Here is a 22590-nt window from a genome sequence, read left to right as displayed (position 1 = left end):
GAAATAAGTGATTTTGTCACATACTAATTATTTTTAAAAATAATTGAAGCCGAACTTTTCCCACATTAACATTCGAACTTCCTTGGTAATTTATTTAGGGGGCCTATTAACAAGGGGCCTGGTGCCTGAAGGATCGGCAGACACTTTCGGCAGACCCTCGAAACAGAGTCTCGTAACTGGTGACTGAGGCATACCACTGGATTCCTGGTTCCTGGAAGATTGCTTCCTTACATCCTTTTATTAATAATACTGTAATAATAAGTTACGGAATAACATTACGGGTTTCTGGCAAAACTTATTTCGATGAAGCTTTTCGTGCCCGTCGTGGATCCGGAGGGTCCGCAACGATGTAGGAATGACGAGGAACGGGCCTCACGTATCACGTGAACTGTCGTCGAGTATGCAGAACATCTTGGGGAAGCGCTCCTACAGATTAGCGTGAGGCCTCGCTCTTTGAGGGACCCATGCTTAGTTAATGTTCGGCTCTCGGCGTCTGGAAAATGTCCCGTATTTATATTTTACACACTTCGAAATACGAATAATAAAAGTATGTTACAGATGTTATAGCTTCGTGGGGTCCAGACAAATTTGAATTAGGGGCCCGTGTACAGTACAGTGTTGACTTCAGACATTTTACTTCGAAGAAATTTTTGGGAAAATCTTTTCTTATAAAAGATTAATTTAGACACCCTGTTAATGGGACCCCAGGCAATTGCTTTTTTTCCATAGGATAACACGCCACTGGTTACAGGGCATTTGTTTACTGTTCGATACCTCTACTTGCTGTAAAACGGAACATTAAATCCTCCATTTTGGTAGGGCACGAGCCCATTTTCCTGACAATTTCGTGCTCTTAGGCAAGCTGCCCTCATCCACTATTTAAAACGATTCGGTTAATGAGTTTTAGCTCATTAAACAGAAATATAGAGTGGAATCTTTTCTGCGAAAAGTTGAAAAATATTATAAGTTGCCTCGTAGGAGGGAAAGAATCGAAAACAAACGGTACAGTACGTGACCCCCACGAAGTGGGTACACGCCGTTTTTCGATGCCGAATATTCACTTTTCCTTTGGTAGCGAAGAAATTTCTCACCCGACCTCACCTTTTACCCTGGCACGCGCGTAAAATTCCAATTTAAAAGTGCGTAACAGAAGTGTGAACATAACACGCAACCTTTAAGGGGGAAGGACACCGAACGGTGAGTAATAACGGGATTCCAATTTATTTACTCGAAAAAAACGAACTATGATCCCGCTGCGTGACATAACACTGTGACGATTTTCTCGGAACACGTTTTAATGTTAGGAAATACGCGATTTCGTAACAATCAAACTCGTCCACAATGCGGTGGCCGCGCTTTCATCGAATTTCATTATCTGTTTCTGTGGGATGACCGAGAGAAATGATTGATTCGGATTGGAAATTCACAGAAATTTTGTAAAATTGAAAATACAGTATTCCCATTCTCTTTCCTCCTCCAGAGTCAGGTAGGGGGGAAAAGTAGGTGCAGTATATCATAGGAATATGAACATTCTACCGTGGTCTCGCCCTAACACGTAAGATCTGAAGAAAACATAGAGTAACAAAGGAATTAAAGGGAAGATGCGTTATGGGCATACAAATGGCAAATGAAAGCCTTCTAAAATTGCCACGAAGGCAAAATGTCAGTGGAAAAGAAGAAGAGAAGGACAAGAACACGGCATTTTAGTATTAAAATAGATAAAAGGAGGGGGAAGAATGGAAAGAACTTCAGGGGATCGAAAGGGTTGTCACACACACAACACAGAGACTTTATCTCAATGTTCTACCAATAGCGGATCCAGAAATCGGGAAAAGGGTGCAAAAAAGGAAAACAATATGCCTTAAAAGTATACTTTACTCGGAACGGTGTGCGGAGTGTATCGGTAACACCCTCTAGAGGGTGTTNTTGGTTTTTGTTGTGGCACGTTATTCAGAGCGAAATAATTGTCGAATATGGACCTTCCCACCAACAAATACCTCTGCAACGAATACCGCCAGTAGGCCCCACGGTCTGGTAGTTACTGCTAGCAGACCGTGGGGCCTACTGGTCTGGTAGCAGTAACTACCAGAGAACTACTCTGTAACATTCGTTACACAGTAGTTCTATTAATTTTGAATGTCGCTTAATATAAAAACAACAATGATTAACAATGAGGCCCTTCAGGTAGGCCCCATGTCCAATCTATTGCTAAATATAGCAAGATATTAATTGGAATTCTACAGCGTCGATATTCCGTATAATCGAGGTTCTACTGTACTAAAATACCGATCATTTGCATAAAAATAGTGAACGAATGGCGTAAAGAAGTCCAATTCGCTTCCACCGTAAGGACCCAGTTCGATTCTTGTTGATACCATAGAATACAGTAACGGATTTAGAGGGTGTGCGGAGTGTATCGGTAACACCCTCTAGAGGGTGTTACCGATACACTCCGCACACCCTCTAAATCCGTTACTGTATTCTATGGTATCAACAAGAATCGAACTGGGTCCTTACGGTGGAAGCGAATTGGACTTCTTTACGCCATTCGTTCACTATTTTTATGCAAATGATCGGTATTTTAGTACAGTAGAACCTCGATTATACGGAATATCGACGCTGTAGAATTCCAATTAATATCTTGCTATATTTAGCAATAGATTGGACATGGGGCCTACCTGAAGGGCCTCATTGTTAATCATTGTTGTTTTTATATTAAGCGACATTCAAAATTAATAGAACTACTGTGTAACGAATGTTACAGAGTAGTTCTCTGGTAGTTACTGCTACCAGACCAGTAGGCCCCACGGTCTGGTAGCAGTAACTACCAGACCGTGGGGCCTACTGGCGGTATTCGTTGCAGAGGTATTTGTTGGTGGGAAGGTCCATATTCGACAATTATTTCGCTCTGAATAACGTGCCACAACAAAAACCAATTTCCACAATGTTTTACTTTGTGAAAGATAATCGAAAGATACCATTCGCACTTCTATGCCTCTCCGCTAGATGGCGGCTATGCGCGAATTAAATGGAGTGTTGCCAGACAAATAGAAAAATGCCATAATTGGAATGATTGACAGACATAAAAGAAGGAAACATTAATGCAATAAACTAATCCAAAGCGACGTAAGATAATTTAATACAAAATACTAAAATTTCGAAATTTAGAAATTATTATCGAAAAAATCGTAGCAGGCCTTATGGCCGAGGCGGTTAAGACATCTTCCTGCCGTTCTGGGGTTCCGGAAATGAATCCGAGTGGGTCGAAAAACCACAGGAATTTTCTGTGGGTGGTCCCCCAAACTTCGACCCAGTATATAGGACCCAGTATGCGATTCGGTATGTCGGGCCCAGTAGCCACCCGATTGTCTTATGTTTGGGTTTATAAAAGGCTTTCTTAATGCCCACAGTGTTATATGAAAAGTCGTAAAACTAGTAACAGCAAAGGGTAAATGCAAATGTATAGAAATTTTCGTTCAAAACAAAATTCTGAAGATACGACTAAAGACAGTCAATAGAGTATGGGAAGCAGCCATACAAGTCTCTGAATGCCTTTCTCTATTTTCCGTATAAATTTAAATCTTTTGCCATGTTCTTCCGGACATTTTTCACGTTGCCCGCTGGGAACGTTTAAAGAGCCATTCATTCTTTCTTCAGTTCTTGGAGTGTCTCAGGAAAATTTGTCAAAGATTCACTTTCATAATGTTTTTAAAGCTAATTTTCATAAAGGACTTCGAGGAAGACATATCAGATCCACGTGCAATTCATTTTCACAGATATTCTCTAATCGTGTAAGGACTTCGTGATTACTCCGTACACACCCATTTAGATCTGTTAGTTTCCGTAGAGTCTTCATTCATTTTTCTTTTATTTATTCTTTCCATCCCGTGGGCACTAAAGAGCTTTTTAATTATGCCCTACCGTGGGTTTTGCCAGATCTATAACTGGGGCGGCCTGATGGTGAGTGCCCAATCCCTCGCCACCTGGCTGACCACGAAAAATCCCCACATTATAAAATCCCTTTTATTATAAGATGAAGACTGGCCGAATTCCGGTCAGTCTTCATCTTAGAATAAAAGCAGACGTTTTGAAATTACAGAATAATATAGGGGAACCAATTAGCCTACGACACCAACAAAGCGGTAATCGAAGAAATTAACGCTCGAGAGGAACGGGTACTAATGCATTAGAAACATCCCTAAAAAAATATTGATTGCAAGTGAAAACTTTAAGAAATGAGAAAATTCGCCGTCTTTATCTACGTGTTTAAAAACATAAATGTCACACGTTTGTTGTAGAGTTTAATAAGCATGTTTCTTAATTGTTATTGGTCAATTCGGACTAAAGAACGAAAAATTCACTTATAAAAAGTTATAAAAACTCTGAAATCGCGATCCGATTAACAAAGTCGAAATGATCCGAATACACCGACAAAAATTGCCAATTCGGTTAACTGCTGTACTCTTTTTCTCTTAAACGGAGGAAGAAGGAGAAGGGGAAAGGAAAGAAAGAGGAGAAGGAGAAAAGGAAGAGAAAAAAAGGAGAAGCAAGTGGAGAAAAAGGTGCAGAAGAAGGAGAAAGGAAGAAGTAGAAAAATAAGAAGAGAGAAAGGAGAATAGGCAGAAGGAAGGAGAATAAGGGGAAGGGAAAGAAGATGACCGTTGTTGCTGTCAGAACGGCGATATCGGTCGATTAACTACAGACAAATTAAGGATGAAGTTTCGTGACGTCGTAGGAGAACGACCGCGGTCCGACTCCCGACATTCTGTTTGGTACGAACTATCCCAACTCACTGGGGTCCTAGCTATTCGGATAATAAACCGACATTTCTGGTCCGTTTGGCGGCGTTTCCACTTCCGATCCGAAAACGCTTTCTCCGATTCGGGCGAGAGATGGCGCCGCCGCGACCGCCGGAAACCCGCCGACTTCCGGCAAGGTCGAGTTCGAAAGGGAAAAAGCGACTTTCGCCGAAGACCTCTCCCCCTCCGGTCGAGGTCGTCCTCGGAGTGAGGAAAATGCCGCGCGCGGACGAGAATAGGCCGCCGGCGGTCCGGGAAATTCCCATCATCGCCTGACGTCACACCGAAGAACCGACACTACAAATACCCGAGAGGAAGGATCGGCGGACACATCGGCTGTCGCTCGCCATGATTCTCTGGATCCTTCTCCCTTTCCTCCTGACGCTGGGCGATGCCGCATCAAGGCAACGCAGACAGAGTAAGCGACGCGACATATCGCGCACGAGTCTCTCTCCTCTCGGATTAAAACACTCTTTTTCTCTCTTTCAGTCTCCTTCCCCGACGAAGACAACTGTCGAACTCCAGACAGGAGACCGGGTCGATGCGTGGTGTTGACTGATTGTCCCGAATTGGCCCGTATACGAGACCTCAATTTTCTCCGAAGATCCATCTGTGGTTACGAGGGAAACATACCTCGCGTGTGTTGTCCGGGCGGGGATCGGATCGCCCCGATCGACAACCGTCCGACTCCCCGACCCACCTTNCATAATGTTTTTAAAGCTAATTTTCATAAAGGACTTCGAGGAAGACATATCAGATCCACGTGCAATTCATTTTCACAGATATTCTCTAATCGTGTAAGGACTTCGTGATTACTCCGTACACACCCATTTAGATCTGTTAGTTTCCGTAGAGTCTTCATTCATTTTTCTTTTATTTATTCTTTCCATCCCGTGGGCACTAAAGAGCTTTTTAATTATGCCCTACCGTGGGTTTTGCCAGATCTATAACTGGGGCGGCCTGATGGTGAGTGCCCAATCCCTCGCCACCTGGCTGACCACGAAAAATCCCCACATTATAAAATCCCTTTTATTATAAGATGAAGACTGGCCGAATTCCGGTCAGTCTTCATCTTATAATAAAAGCAGACATTTTGAAATATCGGTTTAAATCACAGAATAATATAGGGGAACCAATTAGCCTACGACACCAACAAAGCGGTAATCGAAGAAATTAACGCTCGAGAGGAACGGGTCGTAATGCATTAGAAATATCCCTAAAAAGGTATTGATTGCAAGTGAAAACTTTAAGAAATGAGAAAATTCGCCGTCTTTATCTACGTGTTTAAAAACATAAATGTCACACGTTTGTTGTAGAGTTTAATAAGCATGTTTCTTAATTGTTATTGGTCAATTCGGACTAAAGAACGAAAAATTCACTTATAAAAAGTTATAAAAACTCTGAAATCGCGATCCGATTAACAAAGTCAAGATGATCCGAATACACCGACAAAAATTGCCAATTCGGTTAACTGCTGTACTCTTTTTCTCTTAAACGGAGGAAGAAGGAGAAGGGGAAAGGAAAGAAAGAGGAGAAGGAGAAAAGGAAGAGAAAAAAAGGAGAAGCAAGTGGAGAAAAAGGTGCAGAAGAAGAAGAAAAAAAGAATAAGAAGAGAGAAAGGAGAATAGGCAGAAGGAAGGAGAATAAGGGGAAGGGAAAGAAGATGACCGTTGTTGCTGTCAGAACGGCGATATCGGTCGATTAACTACAGACAAATTAAGGATGAAGTTTCGTGACGTCGTAGGAGAACGACCGCGGTCCGACTCCCGACATTCTGTTTGGTACGAACTATCCCAACTCACTGGGGTCCTAGCTATTCGGATAATAAACCGACATTTCTGGTCCGTTTGGCGGCGTTTCCACTTCCGATCCGAAAACGCTTTCTCCGATTCGGGCGAGAGATGGCGCCGCCGCGACCGCCGGAAACCCGCCGACTTCCGGCAAGGTCGAGTTCGAAAGGGAAAAAGCGACTTTCGCCGAAGACCTCTCCCCCTCCGGTCGAGGTCGTCCTCGGAGTGAGGAAAATGCCGCGCGCGGACGAGAATAGGCCGCCGGCGGTCCGGGAAATTCCCATCATCGCCTGACGTCACACCGAAGAACCGACACTACAAATACCCGAGAGGAAGGATCGGCGGACACATCGGCTGTCGCTCGCCATGATTCTCTGGATCCTTCTCCCTTTCCTCCTGACGCTGGGCGATGCCGCATCAAGGCAACGCAGACAGAGTAAGCGACGCGACATATCGCGCACGAGTCTCCTCTCGGATTAAAACACTCTTTTTCTCTCTTTCAGTCTCCTTCCCCGACGAAGACAACTGTCGAACTCCAGACAGGAGACCGGGTCGATGCGTGGTGTTGACTGATTGTCCCGAATTGGCCCGTATACGAGACCTCAATTTTCTCCGAAGATCCATCTGTGGTTACGAGGGAAACATACCTCGCGTGTGTTGTCCGGGCGGGGATCGGATCGCCCCGATCGACAACCGTCCGACTCCCCGACCCACCTTCAGACCCAACACCCCCAGACCCACTCCTAGGCCCACTCCCCGGCCGGTTCCAACGCCCGGAATCAGAACCATTCTACCCTCCATTCTACCCGAGGGTGAGTATTCTCCTCTTATTCTCGCGTGCGATTACCCGCGAGCCGCGACGAAATCGCAACGTCATTCGGACGTAAAGGCGTGACGACGTAGCCTGGAGGCGATCGAGCGTGTCGAGCATCGGCACTTTTATTGTTTACGCGCGATCTAAAGTGCGTTTGCGCATTACAGCTCGAGTGCGTGTATGAGAAACTTTACCAATTTCTCGCACTCGCTCCTCGACGAAGCGAGTGCGAACATCGCGAGCGGCGGATGGAAGCGATTTAGAATGAGACGGAAGTTCTTACCGATCCACTTTTCTTATTTCGAAAGCCACGTTATTTCGAGATTTTAATAAAATAATGCAGAAGTTTTCTTGGTCAACAAACGGGAGGAGGAGGGAAAAAGCGACTTCCGGGAAGAAGAAGCGATTCGGCGCGCCGGCGGAAAGGGAAACGTCTCTTTCCACTTAAATTCTGTCGATCGAAAAAAAAAGAAAACAAAAATATTCTCTCTTCATGGATTCGAACCCTTTCCGACGACGTCGAGAGGAAGAGAGACGAAATTTGGAAATAGGAGAAACGACAAAGTTATAATTCCGTCGCTTTCCGAGGTCGTCAACGTTTCCGTCGGCGCGACGCGTCACTTCCGCGACAGCGCGCTATCTCTTTAGGAAAAGGAAAAAGTCGTCTGCGCTCGATTTCTTAAAAATCTCCATTTTTACAAACACAGAATTACTTTTTCCCAACTAACTTTTAAACGTCTCGAGCCCCTAGCCACATTAACGGTCTTTTGGATCGCGCGATGCGTCCTCACGGGTCGCGAGTTCTCGCATTTCCAAGGCTTAGCGAGTGTGCGACCCGTTCATTCCCAAGGGACCCTGCGCCTTAGAGGAACTTATAGGGACCCTGCATTTATATTTAATACTAAATTTCACAAAATACGAAACCAGTTTCGCCACCCACTCACGAAGATTTGTAACCCTACTCGGGATTTTCCAGGTGTCAGGCTAACACCTTTTAAGTACAATTAAATCCCCCGGAAATACGTCACAGAAAGAAGCGATATGTTCCGGAAGTGGATTACTTAAACTGCGTAACGTTCGGTGGACAATTTCACGGAAAATCGAGGTCGTTCGATCAGAAAATACGTGCTTATAAGGCTATTTACAATGCGTTTTATGGAATAAGTCAATAACTCTCTGTACCATTCGGTCATCGACTATTGTAGACTGAAATATAGATGACGTATTGGGAGGGCCCCTATAGAAGAGTCTATAGAAAATCTAAGGAGACTCTTCTATAGAGAATCTCTATAGAAAGTCCCTTAACTAATACTCGTGTTTCTCTTCTACGAAAACAAAACAGTACTTACAATTTCGGTTTTTTACTCGTTTTTTTTTATCGTTTGAAATTCGTTTTTGGGGGAATCCCGGGGAATTTCCCCTAAAATTAGTACAAAGACGACGGCTTTTTGAATAGGCAGGATGTGTGCAATACTCGAAACGAAACCTTTTCATTAATTTTCTAAGCCCAAAATCCTTCGTCCTTTCATCGTCACCCAGTATTATGAATACTGAACGACCTCACTCGCTGCTTTTGTTACGTAAGATTTAGTGAGATCCCTAACGCAGTTTTGAGGTCTCCAGCTCAATTTCTTAGCCGGGTGGCTTCTCAGTAGGAAGATGATGCCCCTAAATATCTAAGCTTGTATAAACTATTTGGGCTGAAATTTTCAAATTGCAGTCCTATACATTCCCAGTGTCGTTCGTCCGTCCTTCGTTAATCTCGAAAACAAAGTTAGATGGACGAAAATCCAGACCAAACATGGAAAGCTTAAACAACCATATACGAACTTTCTGTTTGGACCGGAAAACACGCGATGTTTTTAAATTAAAAGAAGATTTAAAATTGCACACCTGCATTGTGACGATGCCACAATAAATAATTGTTAATTTTTTTCACATTTTCTGTGAAAAATCTCTCATTGCATTCGTCCATCTGTTGAAATCCTCGAGATATTGCGTACATCTCAAATCTGCATTCACGTGTAGGCGTGTATTCGCCTACTTTGTATTTAACTGTACTTTTCAATAGAATTTGGAAGGTTTCTTCAAAAATTTCGTCGAAATCCTTTAGCAATCCTCTTCGAGTTCTCATTTCATTCCACAATTCAGCAATTCGTGAAATCTGCGTATGAAATCTACGTTTGTGGGCAATCGATAGACAATTCTTTCTTCAAATTCTTCCATTTTGTTTCCTATTTCAGCATCCCATCCTTCTATAATATAGTTTTTCCTCTTTGTAAAGCTCTAAGAAGGCTTTTTTTTGTATAACCCGCACGAAGAATTAATATCTGGTTTGTTGCTCACATCAAGTATTGTGTTTATATCAGAACCTTTCAAAATTCATGTTTTAGAAACCAGTTTTTATTCTTTTTTAACAACTATCAAGTACTAAACATTCACATTTCAAGGTCTGTAAAGACACGTTATACTTATTTTAGGTATATTATTTTATCACGGTTATTCGGCAATCGTCTGACCTCTGACATTGATCGTAGGACGTCGACCTGTACTTTGTCGAATGTATCTAAGAATTAATTTTGTAGAACTACAAATGTATAAAGAGGTGAAGTGTGATCTTTTCATCTTTTCTGATTCCAAATCGTTAATTCTGGTTGTATTAGTCCGTGAACGATTTCGAATCTGAGAAGAATCACACAAGAAACAGGCCGTACGTACCTACTGCACCTTCGATGGTCGAGGTGAAGGGTTACAGAACGACAGTCGTGCTCATTATTGGCAAAAAGTGACCGTAGACAGCAGGGGAGACGAATTTTCACGTAAACTTCACAAGCAGCAGATTAGGGTTTTGCGTTATAAGCTGTATAACATGTAACTAGCCCTTCTCCTCATCAAACAATGATACTTGGGACGAAAAGTGCTGCTGTATGTTATACAGTGTCACGTTACTCAATTATCGAGAGACTAGGCATTTTGGAAGCCCCACCTGTTTATGCAGTTGTCCTTCTCTTCCAAGTCACGCTTACATTACCGACACTTTTAAGCCTGGTGTTTAAAAAGCGTAAACAAGGGTCTCGTGTGTTTGTGTTAATTTCTTAACGCGTACTTAAAGTTATATTATAGATTTAAAGCGTTTTTAGCGCGTTATTTAGCTTAAAACTTAGTTTTAAGGCGAGTGGAGGATGGAAGAGGAAGCGAAAGTATAATCTGAGGTCCTTTATCTTTTCAGACTGCGGTCGCAGCGATAAAACCGGAAGCAGGATCATCGGCGGCCGGAAATCGGAATTGGGTGCATGGCCTTGGCTGGTGAGTCTCGTGTTTCGTTTATTTATTTAATTTCGAATACTTCGATAGTAAATAGGGAAAATTTGCATTGTTTACTTGCCGATCTCCACACAAATTTGCAGTTAACGCGGCAGAAAAAAGTGCTGACGGACAGGGAACCACCATAACACTAGTCGCGGGTTCGCGCCTGAGCAACCGGCTGACCGCGTGTATTTTTGCAGTTTTACTCACGTGTCTAAATCCTAAATAGAGTCATTTCTCCATAGAAGGCTCTCCTGGAAGATACCCGCTTTGACAGATTGCCTACGCGTTGCGTTGCCTTCATCAATTCATCCGCCCAATTTATCTTTTTCTGTAGCAGCAGCCTTCGACGGGTGTTTTCTGCCGTATTTCGTGTGGATGATTCGAAATTAGAATTGTAATTGGTAGGAAAATGTGGGTCCGTCCATGGCTTACGGGCTTGTTACAAATATTTGCTGATTCTGATTATTGATAAAGTATTACAAAGTAACTGTCTCTGCTCTTGTATAGAGTTAACCTTACGAAAGTATGTAACTTTCACACCCCGTTATACGAATCTAACGAGTTCGTAAGTATCGAGAGGTGTTGCCCTTTACTTCCTGTACGAGAATTCCTAACTCACGACACTAAAATATCGCAGAAAACTTCTTACGTATCAATCGACGATTCCCTGTTGTTATGTTTTATATCTTCAGAAGATTTTGCATGCCACCCCTGACCTATAGAAACAAGTGATGATACGGAAGCTGTGTTTCCATAAACTTTTAAACAAACACTGGAAATGACAAAAATAAACAGTTTACTTATTTTCAGTCTAAAATAGACAAATGACACGAAACAATGTTTCCTCTGACTGAGTGTTCCTTGCAAATGTACGAATTCGCTTTACGGTTGAAAAACTGCGCTCAACAGATGCACTGGTAGATGGTACCATAAACATTAATGACATTAAATCATAAAATTCTTTTAGTACATCATTGTTCGGATTGTCATTAATTAATTATAATATGTTTTATGTCTGTTTTATGACTTGCCAATATAGTCTGGACATGAATGTAGATATTGCGATTCACTACGTAATTCAGATAAATCAAACAATTCTCGATAAAATTGACTTAATTTAAAGAATTAAAACACGCTTCTGAAAATTATTTTTCACAATATTTAAAATTCGAAAGATTTTATGTCTGAAAATCTGAAAAATACAATAGCAATCTTATTATTGTTTCTCACATGTATATAAATTTGTAATAAAATATATAATGCGGTTATAATAAAATATTAATTTTAAGTAATTCAAAGCACGTTAAAATATGAAAATAATCGCATAAAATATAGGCTATATTAGAAAATTCAAGGAAAGCGGGCTTCCACAGATTCGATAGACGACACGTCACTGGTACAAACCTAGTTGTGGGTGCGTGTTTTCTCATAACGAACTTTCAGGTGCCATAGGATGCAGAAACAAGAAATTACATGGGAATAAGTCTCGTGAATACAGGATTGCTGTACAATATTTGCAGTGTATAGCCCTCATTACGATAGGAACCGATCAGCACTTATGGGTGCTGGTCACAAGACACCAGAAAAGATGCAATAGACCATTGGTTGGCTTCGATCAGATGGTCCGAATGGACCATGTGATCCAAGCCATGCCTTTCACGTGTGAATTTTTGGGAAAATTCACACGTGAAAAGCACGCCTTCGGTAGATTGCTCTTGTGTCGTATTACCTTATCCCACGGTTGCGATCATGCGCAGCGCTGTTTTTACTTCTAGCCAAACGAAGCACTTGTCTTGCTGGTTTGAAGTCAACTATAAAAGATTCCACTAAGATTTGTTCTTCTCTTTTAGGCGGCCGTGTATTTGACCAGGAGCGGCCTGACCAGAGGAACCGATTGCGGGGGCGCTCTAGTGTCCATTCGACACGTCATAACTGCCTCACACTGCGTGATAGACAGTAGAGGAAATGTGTAAGTATGGAATTTTTCTTGTACTTCTTTTATTACTTTGCAAATAACCTATTTTGCATACGCAGAATGAATCCGTCCAGCCTGACTGTTCGGTTGGGCGAGCACAAGTTGAACGACGACTCAGACGGAGCCAACCCGGTCGACTTTCGAGTACGAGATATCAGGAGTCACCCCGATTTTGTTCGAAGAACGTTCAAGAACGACATCGCCATTTTGGTTCTAGAAGGAACGGTCCGATTCGGCGAATTCATTAGACCCATTTGTCTTCCCTACGATCAGCTGAGGAACGAAGATCCTACGGGAAGGAACGCCTTCGTGGCAGGATGGGGAACTACGGCTTTCAGTCAGTGCGATTTCACTTCTTTTTTTCATGTATTTAATTCGTACATTTTTTCTTAATCTTCGCGTTTTATAGACGGAAACTTCAATCCCGAATTGACGGAGATCCAGATTCCAATTTGGACTAACAACGAGTGTCGCCAAGTTTTTCAACGAGAGGTGCCCATCAGCGGAGAGTACATCTGCGCGGGTGTTCGCGATGGCAGCAAGGATTCTTGTCAGGTGAGAAGAATTCGGCCTTTTCATTCTGTCGGACGGTCGCGTGCTAAAGTTCTAGCTTACTGCCCTGAAGGATCCGAGTTCGAATTCCACTTAGACTACATAAAACCGGATGAACACATGCGGCGCGGCAAGGAAAAGAGGCAGGATGACGACACTTTTTCTCGCCGCAGAAGTCGATTTTGTGCCGCTTTTCTCTTGCCGCAGAAGTTGATTGAATTTTATCTTTTGCGGCAACCGCAGCCAAGACGCGTTTCTATCAGCCAATAACAGTTCGTCTGTTAGTCACGTGGGAAAATACAATCACGTGGTGTTTTAATGGCAGAAAGTTCGACGGGGTTAACCGAGATAACTAACATCAGAATAAAGAGGAAAGATAATAAATTTAACACAAATTCTACACAAATAATCATATATAATTTAATTCAAAGAACAAAACAACCGAATTTTACTTGAAATAGTATTCTTTATCGAGGAATAAGCGTGTTTTGTACACCAGTTCTTTCTCGATCCAAGAAAATATCTCTAATCCAAAATCTTCGTTCGAATCGTGTAACTAAATAAAGCAAGCCATACAAAACAAACTTTGTAAACACGTGGATAACGACAATATCAGTATCGTTCGCCATCTTGAATACTGAACGCATGCGCCGAAATGTAAGCAGATTGCCGCTTGTGTGGCTGTGCTGCCGCGCGGCAAAGATGCGTTTGCGACACCGCTTTTCCTTGCAGCGCCGCATGTGTGCATCCGGCTTAATTCATCGTGGATGGTAAAGAGCGAAGGGTCGTCTTCTGTTCGGCTGCTCATTTAGGAACAAGACCCATAAAATAAGCGTAATGTCCAGCCATTAGGACCGGTAAACATTAGAACCAAAATGGTGGAAATTGTCGTCTTAATCTTGCCTAATTGGACAATCAAACAATCGAATTATTCGCAGAATATTTTCCAGAAACTAAAAACGATAATGTTTTTGTTTTTCTGTAGGGAGATTCGGGAGGACCTCTGATGCTTCCGGCCGAAAGATCGACTACGGATTTATCACGATATTATATAATCGGGGTGGTGTCGTTTGGCAAGAGATGCGCCACTCCCGGTTATCCGGGAGTATACACACGAGTCACCGAATACCTGGACTGGATCGCCGACAACTTGGTTTAGAACACTGCCTTCTCTGTTATTTATTTTTTCCTTGTATCGTTTTATTTTAAAAATAAAATCGACTATTTCACGCGAAGGTGTCATCTTCAAATTCACATTCTTTAAGATTCCGCCAAATTACTCTCAAAATTATTTGGGGTACGCAGAAGTGTTTCATGTGTAACAGATAATAAACGTTTCTATTATGAAGTAAACAGAAGTTATCCTCATCAGCCGAATAAGAAGTAGCCACAGTTACGTCACGTCATCGTCTTTTTTAACACTTTCGGCCTTGTTGGCACTGAGAGTGCCTTTTGGTAGCAAACCCATTATGGGTTAATCCAGGCCTAAAATGGGGACTGTTGAGTTGTAAGGGTGAATGAGACCCGACTTACCTTGACGACCACACCTGTGATTTGAAGAATTTCTGAGGTTTTTCGACTTGTCAACATGTCTCTGGCAGGTGTTGACAACCGGCAGTCTTTGGACACGTGTTTAATAATTGTTTCGATTAAACCCTATCATTACTGACCGTATTATTTAATGTTGCTTCCTAAGTAAAATCCACAGTGCACCTGATATAATTTTAGCGGCAACAATCATTTTAAAAGATAGTGAGTGACGTATGTGTCTAATTTTGTATTAGCAATCGTGTCGACACTTTCTATTCACGCTTCAACAATTTAAAATTAAGTTAAAGTTACACAGTGTCTCAACGGGGAGAAACAATGTGATTCTTTTGGCAATAATATCCAAATGTAACAGTACGCAGGGAGGAGCTGCATCACCTTCTGAGAGGTTCCACGAGAAAAAAGCAATATGGCTTCTTCGAAAAAAACAGCGAGTACATTTTAAAAGAAAAATGAACTGATTCAGCAATTAATTATCGAGAAATCAGATATAAAATGTAGTTTTATGATTTGTAAAATTATAAAATCAGAATTCTGTTTGTTAGCAAATTATAATGACGTATTTTATCTCGAATACAAACGGAAGTCGTCACACCTCAGCGAGAGCGAAACCACACAAATCGCTTGTCTCTATTTCCGCTCGCTGGCTTGTGCTCTTGTAGCATGTGCTAAATATTTTCTCATAAATTTTATGTTTAAAAGACGAGTAAATGAAATGCTTCGTTACAAAAATCTTTCGAACAGATAAACGACATAATTTGTTTGGTTGGCTTCGAAGAGATGTGGCAATGCAACACGCGGGCGATCTGCCAAAAGGATGCACCTATTCAGGTGTTACACATGTGCAGAAAACACGGAAAACTCCACATGACCAGTTCTTGGTTCAGGCGCGAACCCGCGACTGAACCAAGAACTGGTCAATTCAGTAGTCTGATGATAACACGACAATAAGATTCTTACGTACGAACTTAAAAATTAATAAAGTAACAACGTATTCGTTAAACAAATACTTATTGTTTTGTACTATTTAAAAATCCAGCAACTAGTAAATTAACTTTCCTGTCAACAACATTTAAAACTGCATATGGCACCATCTGTTATATTTTATTTAAATATTTATGTTATTAATAAATTACTATAAAATGGCAAAAAACTTAATTTTTAGGTTAGGGATAAGTTTTATTTTTAAAAAAATTGTAACTGCTAATAACAAGTAAAACCGTCATCAAGTCCGACCCTACTCGATATAAGACACACGACCCCCTGTATCTCCCCACCTTCTTGATCTTTAACCACCAAAATTTAATAGCATCAATGTCCCTAATACGCAAATCTCCCTGCAAAATTTGAGAAAATTTCGACAAAAAGCTCAGGAGTTATTAAGCTTCAAATTTAGTCAACAAAATCGTGTTCCCACACACTAACATCTATACATACAGTGATCCCCCTTTTTTGCATTTCTCGAAGTTTGAAAATCATCGAGTTCAACGAATTTCGGTAAAAATCTAATGGATAACGACGACTATATTTCTAGTAGAAGCCACAAATAATACAAAAATATAACTAGTCATCCAGATAGTTAAGGAGGTTAAGACGTCGGATTTCCCGTCTACGGAATCGGAAATCGAGCCTAAACGGTCGAAAAACTCCTAGAAATTTTAGGGAATATATCAGGCCCTGTCCCTCACTCTATTGAGGACCTGGCCAAAACTATAATGGGCTTGATAAATAGGCCCTCAGTGCCGGAAAGAGTTTGAAAAAAAGGGCAAATAATGAGTTTTTTAAGAAACATTTCATTATAAATTCTATAACTTTATTTCTGTTGTTAGGTATAATTTATGTTTTTGAAACATCTATGATCTAAAGTCTCGTACGCAGGACGAGAATCACTGACCTTCATAGATGCACCCACCAGTGGCAAGTGGAACACAGGTCGTGGGTTCGCGCCTTGCCAACTGTAATTTACCTGGTTTTCTTTACATTAGTAACACCTAAATAGGGACAAGTTTCCTACAAAAGTCCTCCCGGGACATTTCTTCGAATATATACTAATATTTAATTTCTTTCGGAATGTGCTGTAATAACTAAAATTAATTTTGTTTTCCTCTAAGAAAGTAAACACTTCGCTCTCTTTGTCAATATTCTAGACTAAAAGTGAGGAAACCTGCGGCTTTCAGGTTATTCGTAATATTTTGTGGCTTCGAGTACTGGCGGATGAAATTGTACTACAGTTATAAAAACGTTTAGCCGACTGTTTTCTTTATTCTTTTAGATCGCAACGTGATGCGATTGGAAGTAATGAATGACATGCCACGTGCACGTCATTGCTTCCGAATACGTCACGAATTATCGACTAATCGGAAGACTTTTTCCTAGTCTACGTCACTCATCTGTTCATACTATATATTTCGAATTGCCGACACTCATAATTTTTCCGATATTCGGAAGAAGAATCCCCGTCTTTCGTCTCAGACAAACGACGTAACTAAAGGCCGATGCACACAAACCACTAAACGGCCCACCAGTGGCCAAGTGGTCTTCGACCCTGAACATTGGTAGTTTGGTTCGTGAGTTCTCGCCTCGCTCGGACAGGCTAGCGGCATGGAGTTTTTTCCGGGTTTTCTCCACGTCTGTAACACCTGAACTGGGGCCAATTTCACTTAAAACACCTCCCGGAAGACATTTTCTCCCCGCGCGCGTATGGCCATTCCATCTATAAAGCCGGCTAATCGGACGCATGCATCCATATTCTCATTGTCTCGGAGTACTGTACTGTACTTAGCCTATAGAGCTAATGGAAGGAACGGCGAAACTAGATCGAGACGCCTCTAGCGGCGACGCCAGGGAGACAGACTCGGTGCTACAAAGGCGGCACGTCACGTGCTTCTCCTTTTCGGAGCGAACGAATAATGATGGTTCTTAGAAGGCGTGGCTGTTTTGACGCAATATCTACCGAAACACTGAGAAAAAGTAACTTAAAGAAAGGAAAGCAAATGGTCAAATGTGGACACGTTTCCACACTGATAGAGATTTCCTTGGACGAGAACACAGCTCCAAACATGAATCGAGGTTCAACTGTTATCACTGGAGAAGTTTATTAGGTTTATGTAACAGCTTTTAACAATAACTATTAGTTTGGGTACCCACATCCTTACTCGACTTTTCACAAAATAAGACTGCAATATTATCTGTACTACAAAGTGGTTCCAGTGGCATGTTTGGTGGTTTCTGTGTCCCTATCTATGCTGTTACCCACATTCTCTACCTTTTCTTTTCTTTCTTGCCTGTCTTAAAAACCTATCAACATTTCCACAACCCCGTTTCTTGTAGCATGTTGAAAAAAGTGTGGAAACGTATGCTGGATGGTCAGGGTGATCAATCTTCCGTCCACCTACAAAATGCTGACTGCAGACTTTGCTGTACTTTGTGGGTTGCCAATGTTTCCCATATTTTCCGAAAAGTGTGTTTAATTTTACATATTATATTACAATTATCAGGCACTTTAGTCACTTTTTGAATAATGAATTACTTGAAATGATCTTTAATAGTGTCCCGTGGATGGTAATGACATCATTAAACATTTTTTAAATTTTATTATTTATTATCAAGATTTTAGGTTTTCAGAAATACGAAATTTTATGCTATTTTTAATGAGTTATTACTCAATGCACTACGTAAACAATGGTTAGTAATATAAAGTAGACTACGCTAAAAAAAAGCACTCTGGCCATTTGTAGAGATAATTACAATACATGCCATTAAATGTCACAGTTATATATACACACATAACTTTAAAAAATACTTTCAATGAAAATACCCAAGCAGAATACTTACTCAATCCGCCGAATTGCAGCCAGCCATTTCTCTTTCCTCCCAGAGTATTGTCCATTCGGGAACGAATAAAACTTTGTACCTGGCGGCGCAGTAATATAGGTAACACTACAACCGACCACACAACAGTTATTTTTTGAAGTTTTGTGTGGCAGAAAGCTGTGGTTCATTATCACAGGAAGAAAACAAGCACCGCGTTTCAGCACGTATCCAGCCCAAAGACGCAAAGACGTGTTTTCCCGAAGCAGTTCTCTTTGCCTGCGTACAGGTGGCGCTCAACCCAGTTCCACTAGCTCTATATATGCTGCACATTCCATATTTAACCATTTCAAAAAAAAAAAAAAAAAAAAAAGCCACCAATTGAAGACGATGATTAACGTCAGCGGTATGCTCGACCAGTCGTCAACGACACCTCATATCACAAACGTAGACAAATGAATAAATTACTTTTAAGATAATTTTTCTGGATTTTGCAAGCTGTATAAAATATTAAAAGTAATGCAAGAGCGTTATAATATAATATAATAATTTCAAGAGGGATGGAAAAAAATATTTACAGTGTCGGGAAGTACTCGATCTTTAGAGTATTCCTCGTGCAGGAACAAAACAAAAAGAAAATTCGAAGAAATAAATCACGCCCTCTATGACTCCAATGCATGGAATTTAAAGTTTATTTTCGGTGCTATCGGGGTTTTTCACCATGGGAAGTTGGCAACACTGAAGCGCATGTTTACAATTCGGGTTAGCGTGGTTTGGTGGCGATGGCGATCGAGTGAGGCGATGCCTTTCGGAGTCAAACCCCTTTGTAGCATGTGCAAGACGACGGTTTCCTCCATGTGGAGGAAGAACGACAAAGGAGAAGTTATGTGCAATTCGTGCGTGGTCAGGACCAACCAGTCGCAAATGGAGAAGAAGGAAAGTTGTCAGCTCAATCTTCGGAAGAGTACCCGAGCCAAGAGTTCAAAGTTCAAGCAGTTCCAAATAAAATTCGGCACGTCCAAGGGCAAAGGTCGACGCGCGGCTCTCAAAAAACCCGTAAGATCCGTTGGTAATTTCCCTCTTAGATTCAATTCGAGCTCTGAATGAGATGTTTCAGACCTTATCACAGCTGTAGAGCATGCAAGTCCAAGGAACCATACCTGTACGAGCTATCTTAGACCAGATACGACCTCCAAAAATCGGGTCGCGCGAGATCGCCAGTCAAATCGCTCCTCCAAGACTGTTGCTTTTTACCATTTCGCCTGCGTGACTGTGCCGGCTTCGAGTAGCCCACTTGACTGTTCATGAAATACTTGATGTTATATAGCCCCACGCAGGCACTTCAGTGCAAGCGATATGCGTATGACTATGTGCTTCGGCTAGGAGCATCAGTCGGGGCAAGTCTCAATGACATGGAGCATAGAGAATAGGCAGTGTACTGATATGTGTTAAAAACCGACCTTTGGAGGCAAATATCTTGCAAAGAGTTGCATTTATAGGTATGGTCCTTTGACTTTTCTGCTTGTACAAGCAGGTCAAAAAACCCTCCTTCACAGCTTGAATCTTACCCTTTTTCCATACAGAACATATGAATATTTCACGTCTTGTTGGTATCATCTGCTATATTACCATGGTGTAAAATTCTTGAAAATTCTGCTATCTTGCATCTGTGGGTGTATACCAACGCTACTGGTAATTCAATGATCCAAAAGTTAGGATTTAATTATATTTACTTTGGTCGATTCAATACACAGATAGATGCATTTCGGTCCAACTTACGTTTCATGGCCCCTCGGTAACTTGTGTCGAATCGATGGTTTCCTTAAATATGAAAGTGTGCGAATGTAACGTGGAAGATATTTTGCACTGATACAATCCCAATCACTGGCTTAAGCCAGTGATTGGGACTTTCAGATTGCCTGCAGATGCAGGATTATGGAATTTTCAAGAATTATCTAATTAATACGGAAAATACTTTTAGGTATATATACATATAAGTATACAGATTCAATGATTTATTCACTGATATGCAGGTCACAGATTTAATATGGATTACAAATTATCTACAGGATCCTTAAAAATGAATTGGTAGATGGATAGCTTTAAATGTATCGGGTATGTAAAATTGTTTGATTACGTACATTAAAATGTTGGAAATTCTAAAATGGATTTGGTAATATCGGGAAACTTGAGCTATGGTATCCAAAAATTATCACAGTTGAAAGATTACTCCCAGAAGCATAAACATCACTTTGATATTTGAGGCTGAATGTTAGTGAAGCTTCTTCTTTGTGGTTTAAGGAATTGTGTTCGTTCTCAAAATTTGATCAATCAATTTTGATAAAATGTTTTCGTTTTCCATTAATTACGATGAATCAAAAAGTGTAATAAAAAAAATGGGGTCTGTGATTTTGTTTTTGAGATATAAGATTGCATGCACTCATGCTAGCAACTTTGGATGTGCAAGGATTGCCTCTTCGTGGCCTACAGGTGTAAGGATTGACTTCTCATGCAACCAGATTTTCTTTAGATCTCATGCTCGCACACTTTTCCTCTCATTCTCAAACGTACATGTCCTTACATACATATTCAAACATGTCGGTGCTTGGGTTAGATGGAGCAAAAAATAATTTATATTTACTAATACTAATTAAAAGATTTTTAATTACAAAAACATTGCTCTTCCTCAATTCTGTTTTGATATGAAAAAGTTGTGCAGTGTCTCTAGTTTATATTTGAGTTACAGCACCTATTATTTTTTTTCAGTAGTTTATTTAAAAGAGTAATTGAATAGTATTGATATGTGATAATTGTAATTAAGATTATACTCAGGCTTGTTTTCTTTCAAAATTCCCTACTTTACAAGCCTGATAGAGGGGTCCTTACTATTTTATGATCAATCAGATCAGAAATCTGTTATTTTAATAACAGTTACTAAATGAAGCTAGAAGTTTCTGTATTTATCATTGAGCTCTGACTTAACAAACAAAATTTCTCAACAAGATGCCAAGGTATGTGATTTTGGCATTAAGAATCTCTGTGATTTTCTAAATTTTGAGAATGTACTAGTGATGTTTACTAAAGAACAATATTAACTATATTATTTTAACTACATATAAAATAAATATATATGATCAGCTCTCCAATAATCAATACAATAGAGGATGCGGCTCTCATGTATTTCTGACGGGCAGTGTATGGCTTGTATTGTGGCAAGGTTTGGCTGCTACTGGTATATCTTTAAACAAACTCCTGAGTTTGTTTAAAATTGTCAGATGTAACTGGAAAATATATTGAAGAGAATTTGTTATAAATTTACCTGGTAGTCACATCAATAAACTATCAATTTATTATTACAAAATTTTCTTCAGTATTCTTATTGTATCATAATTAAATGGAAGGAAGTTTGCCATGTGTTATTGTATACAATAGGGAGGGAGGGAGTCAGACTGGCTTAAAAACTATATACATAATTAATGTAGGTTCCTATTTAACTTATTTTGAGATTTTAATTGACAATAAATGCTAAGAAATTATGGTTTTAGTAAATTAATGACCTAACCTTTTTTTTTTTTTTAGTCTACAAAAGCACCGACCGCCATGGCTACTCCAATTACTACCGAAGCTCTGTATCATAAGGTAATTTATTCATTATAATTAATTTCATTGGTAATAAAATTTGTAAAATAAAACAATTATGATAAGGTAAATCATATGAATAAAGATCGTATTGTTATCCTTAATTATTGTCTAATTTTACATTTTTATCTATACTAATATTATAAAGAGGTAATGTTTGTATGTAAGTTTAGATGTAGCGGGTAATCTCCAAAACTACTCATCCGATTTCAAAAATTCTTTCACTAATATTTAGAATGGAACTTCAGGGTGGACATAGGCTGTATATTATTCCGGTACACATTCATATAAATTAAAAAATATAATCTAGGTTAAGGTTTTTATGTCCAACAGATGGCGCTACAAGTATGACGC

General features: G+C 40.4%; 2 protein-coding genes across 2 annotated transcripts; both read left to right on the top strand.

Annotated features, from left to right (window-relative positions):
- Positions 1-6743: 6743 nt before the first annotated feature.
- LOC111622676 (proclotting enzyme-like) lies at positions 6744-14468 on the top strand. The gene is made up of 7 exons (XM_023365098.1): positions 6744-7025; positions 7093-7401; positions 10633-10709; positions 12563-12681; positions 12747-13024; positions 13097-13242; positions 14225-14468. Exons 1-7 carry the CDS (start codon positions 6956-6958, stop codon positions 14396-14398), a joined length of 1173 nt encoding a protein of 390 aa, XP_023220866.1. The 5' UTR covers positions 6744-6955; the 3' UTR covers positions 14399-14468.
- A 4837-nt stretch (positions 14469-19305) lies between these two features.
- Positions 19306-22290, top strand: LOC111622670 (GATA zinc finger domain-containing protein 1-like). Its single transcript, XM_023365090.1, has 2 exons — positions 19306-19653; positions 22177-22290. Exons 1-2 carry the CDS (start codon positions 19345-19347, stop codon positions 22252-22254), a joined length of 387 nt encoding a protein of 128 aa, XP_023220858.1. The 5' UTR covers positions 19306-19344; the 3' UTR covers positions 22255-22290.
- The last annotated feature ends 300 nt before the right edge of the window (positions 22291-22590 follow it).

Source organism: Centruroides sculpturatus, unplaced genomic scaffold, assembly GCF_000671375.1.
Source record: "Centruroides sculpturatus isolate CEXI.00-Female unplaced genomic scaffold, Cexi_2.0 scaffold168, whole genome shotgun sequence".
NCBI lineage: Eukaryota > Metazoa > Arthropoda > Arachnida > Scorpiones > Buthidae > Centruroides > Centruroides sculpturatus.
This window is presented reverse-complemented; position numbering and strand designations above follow the sequence as displayed.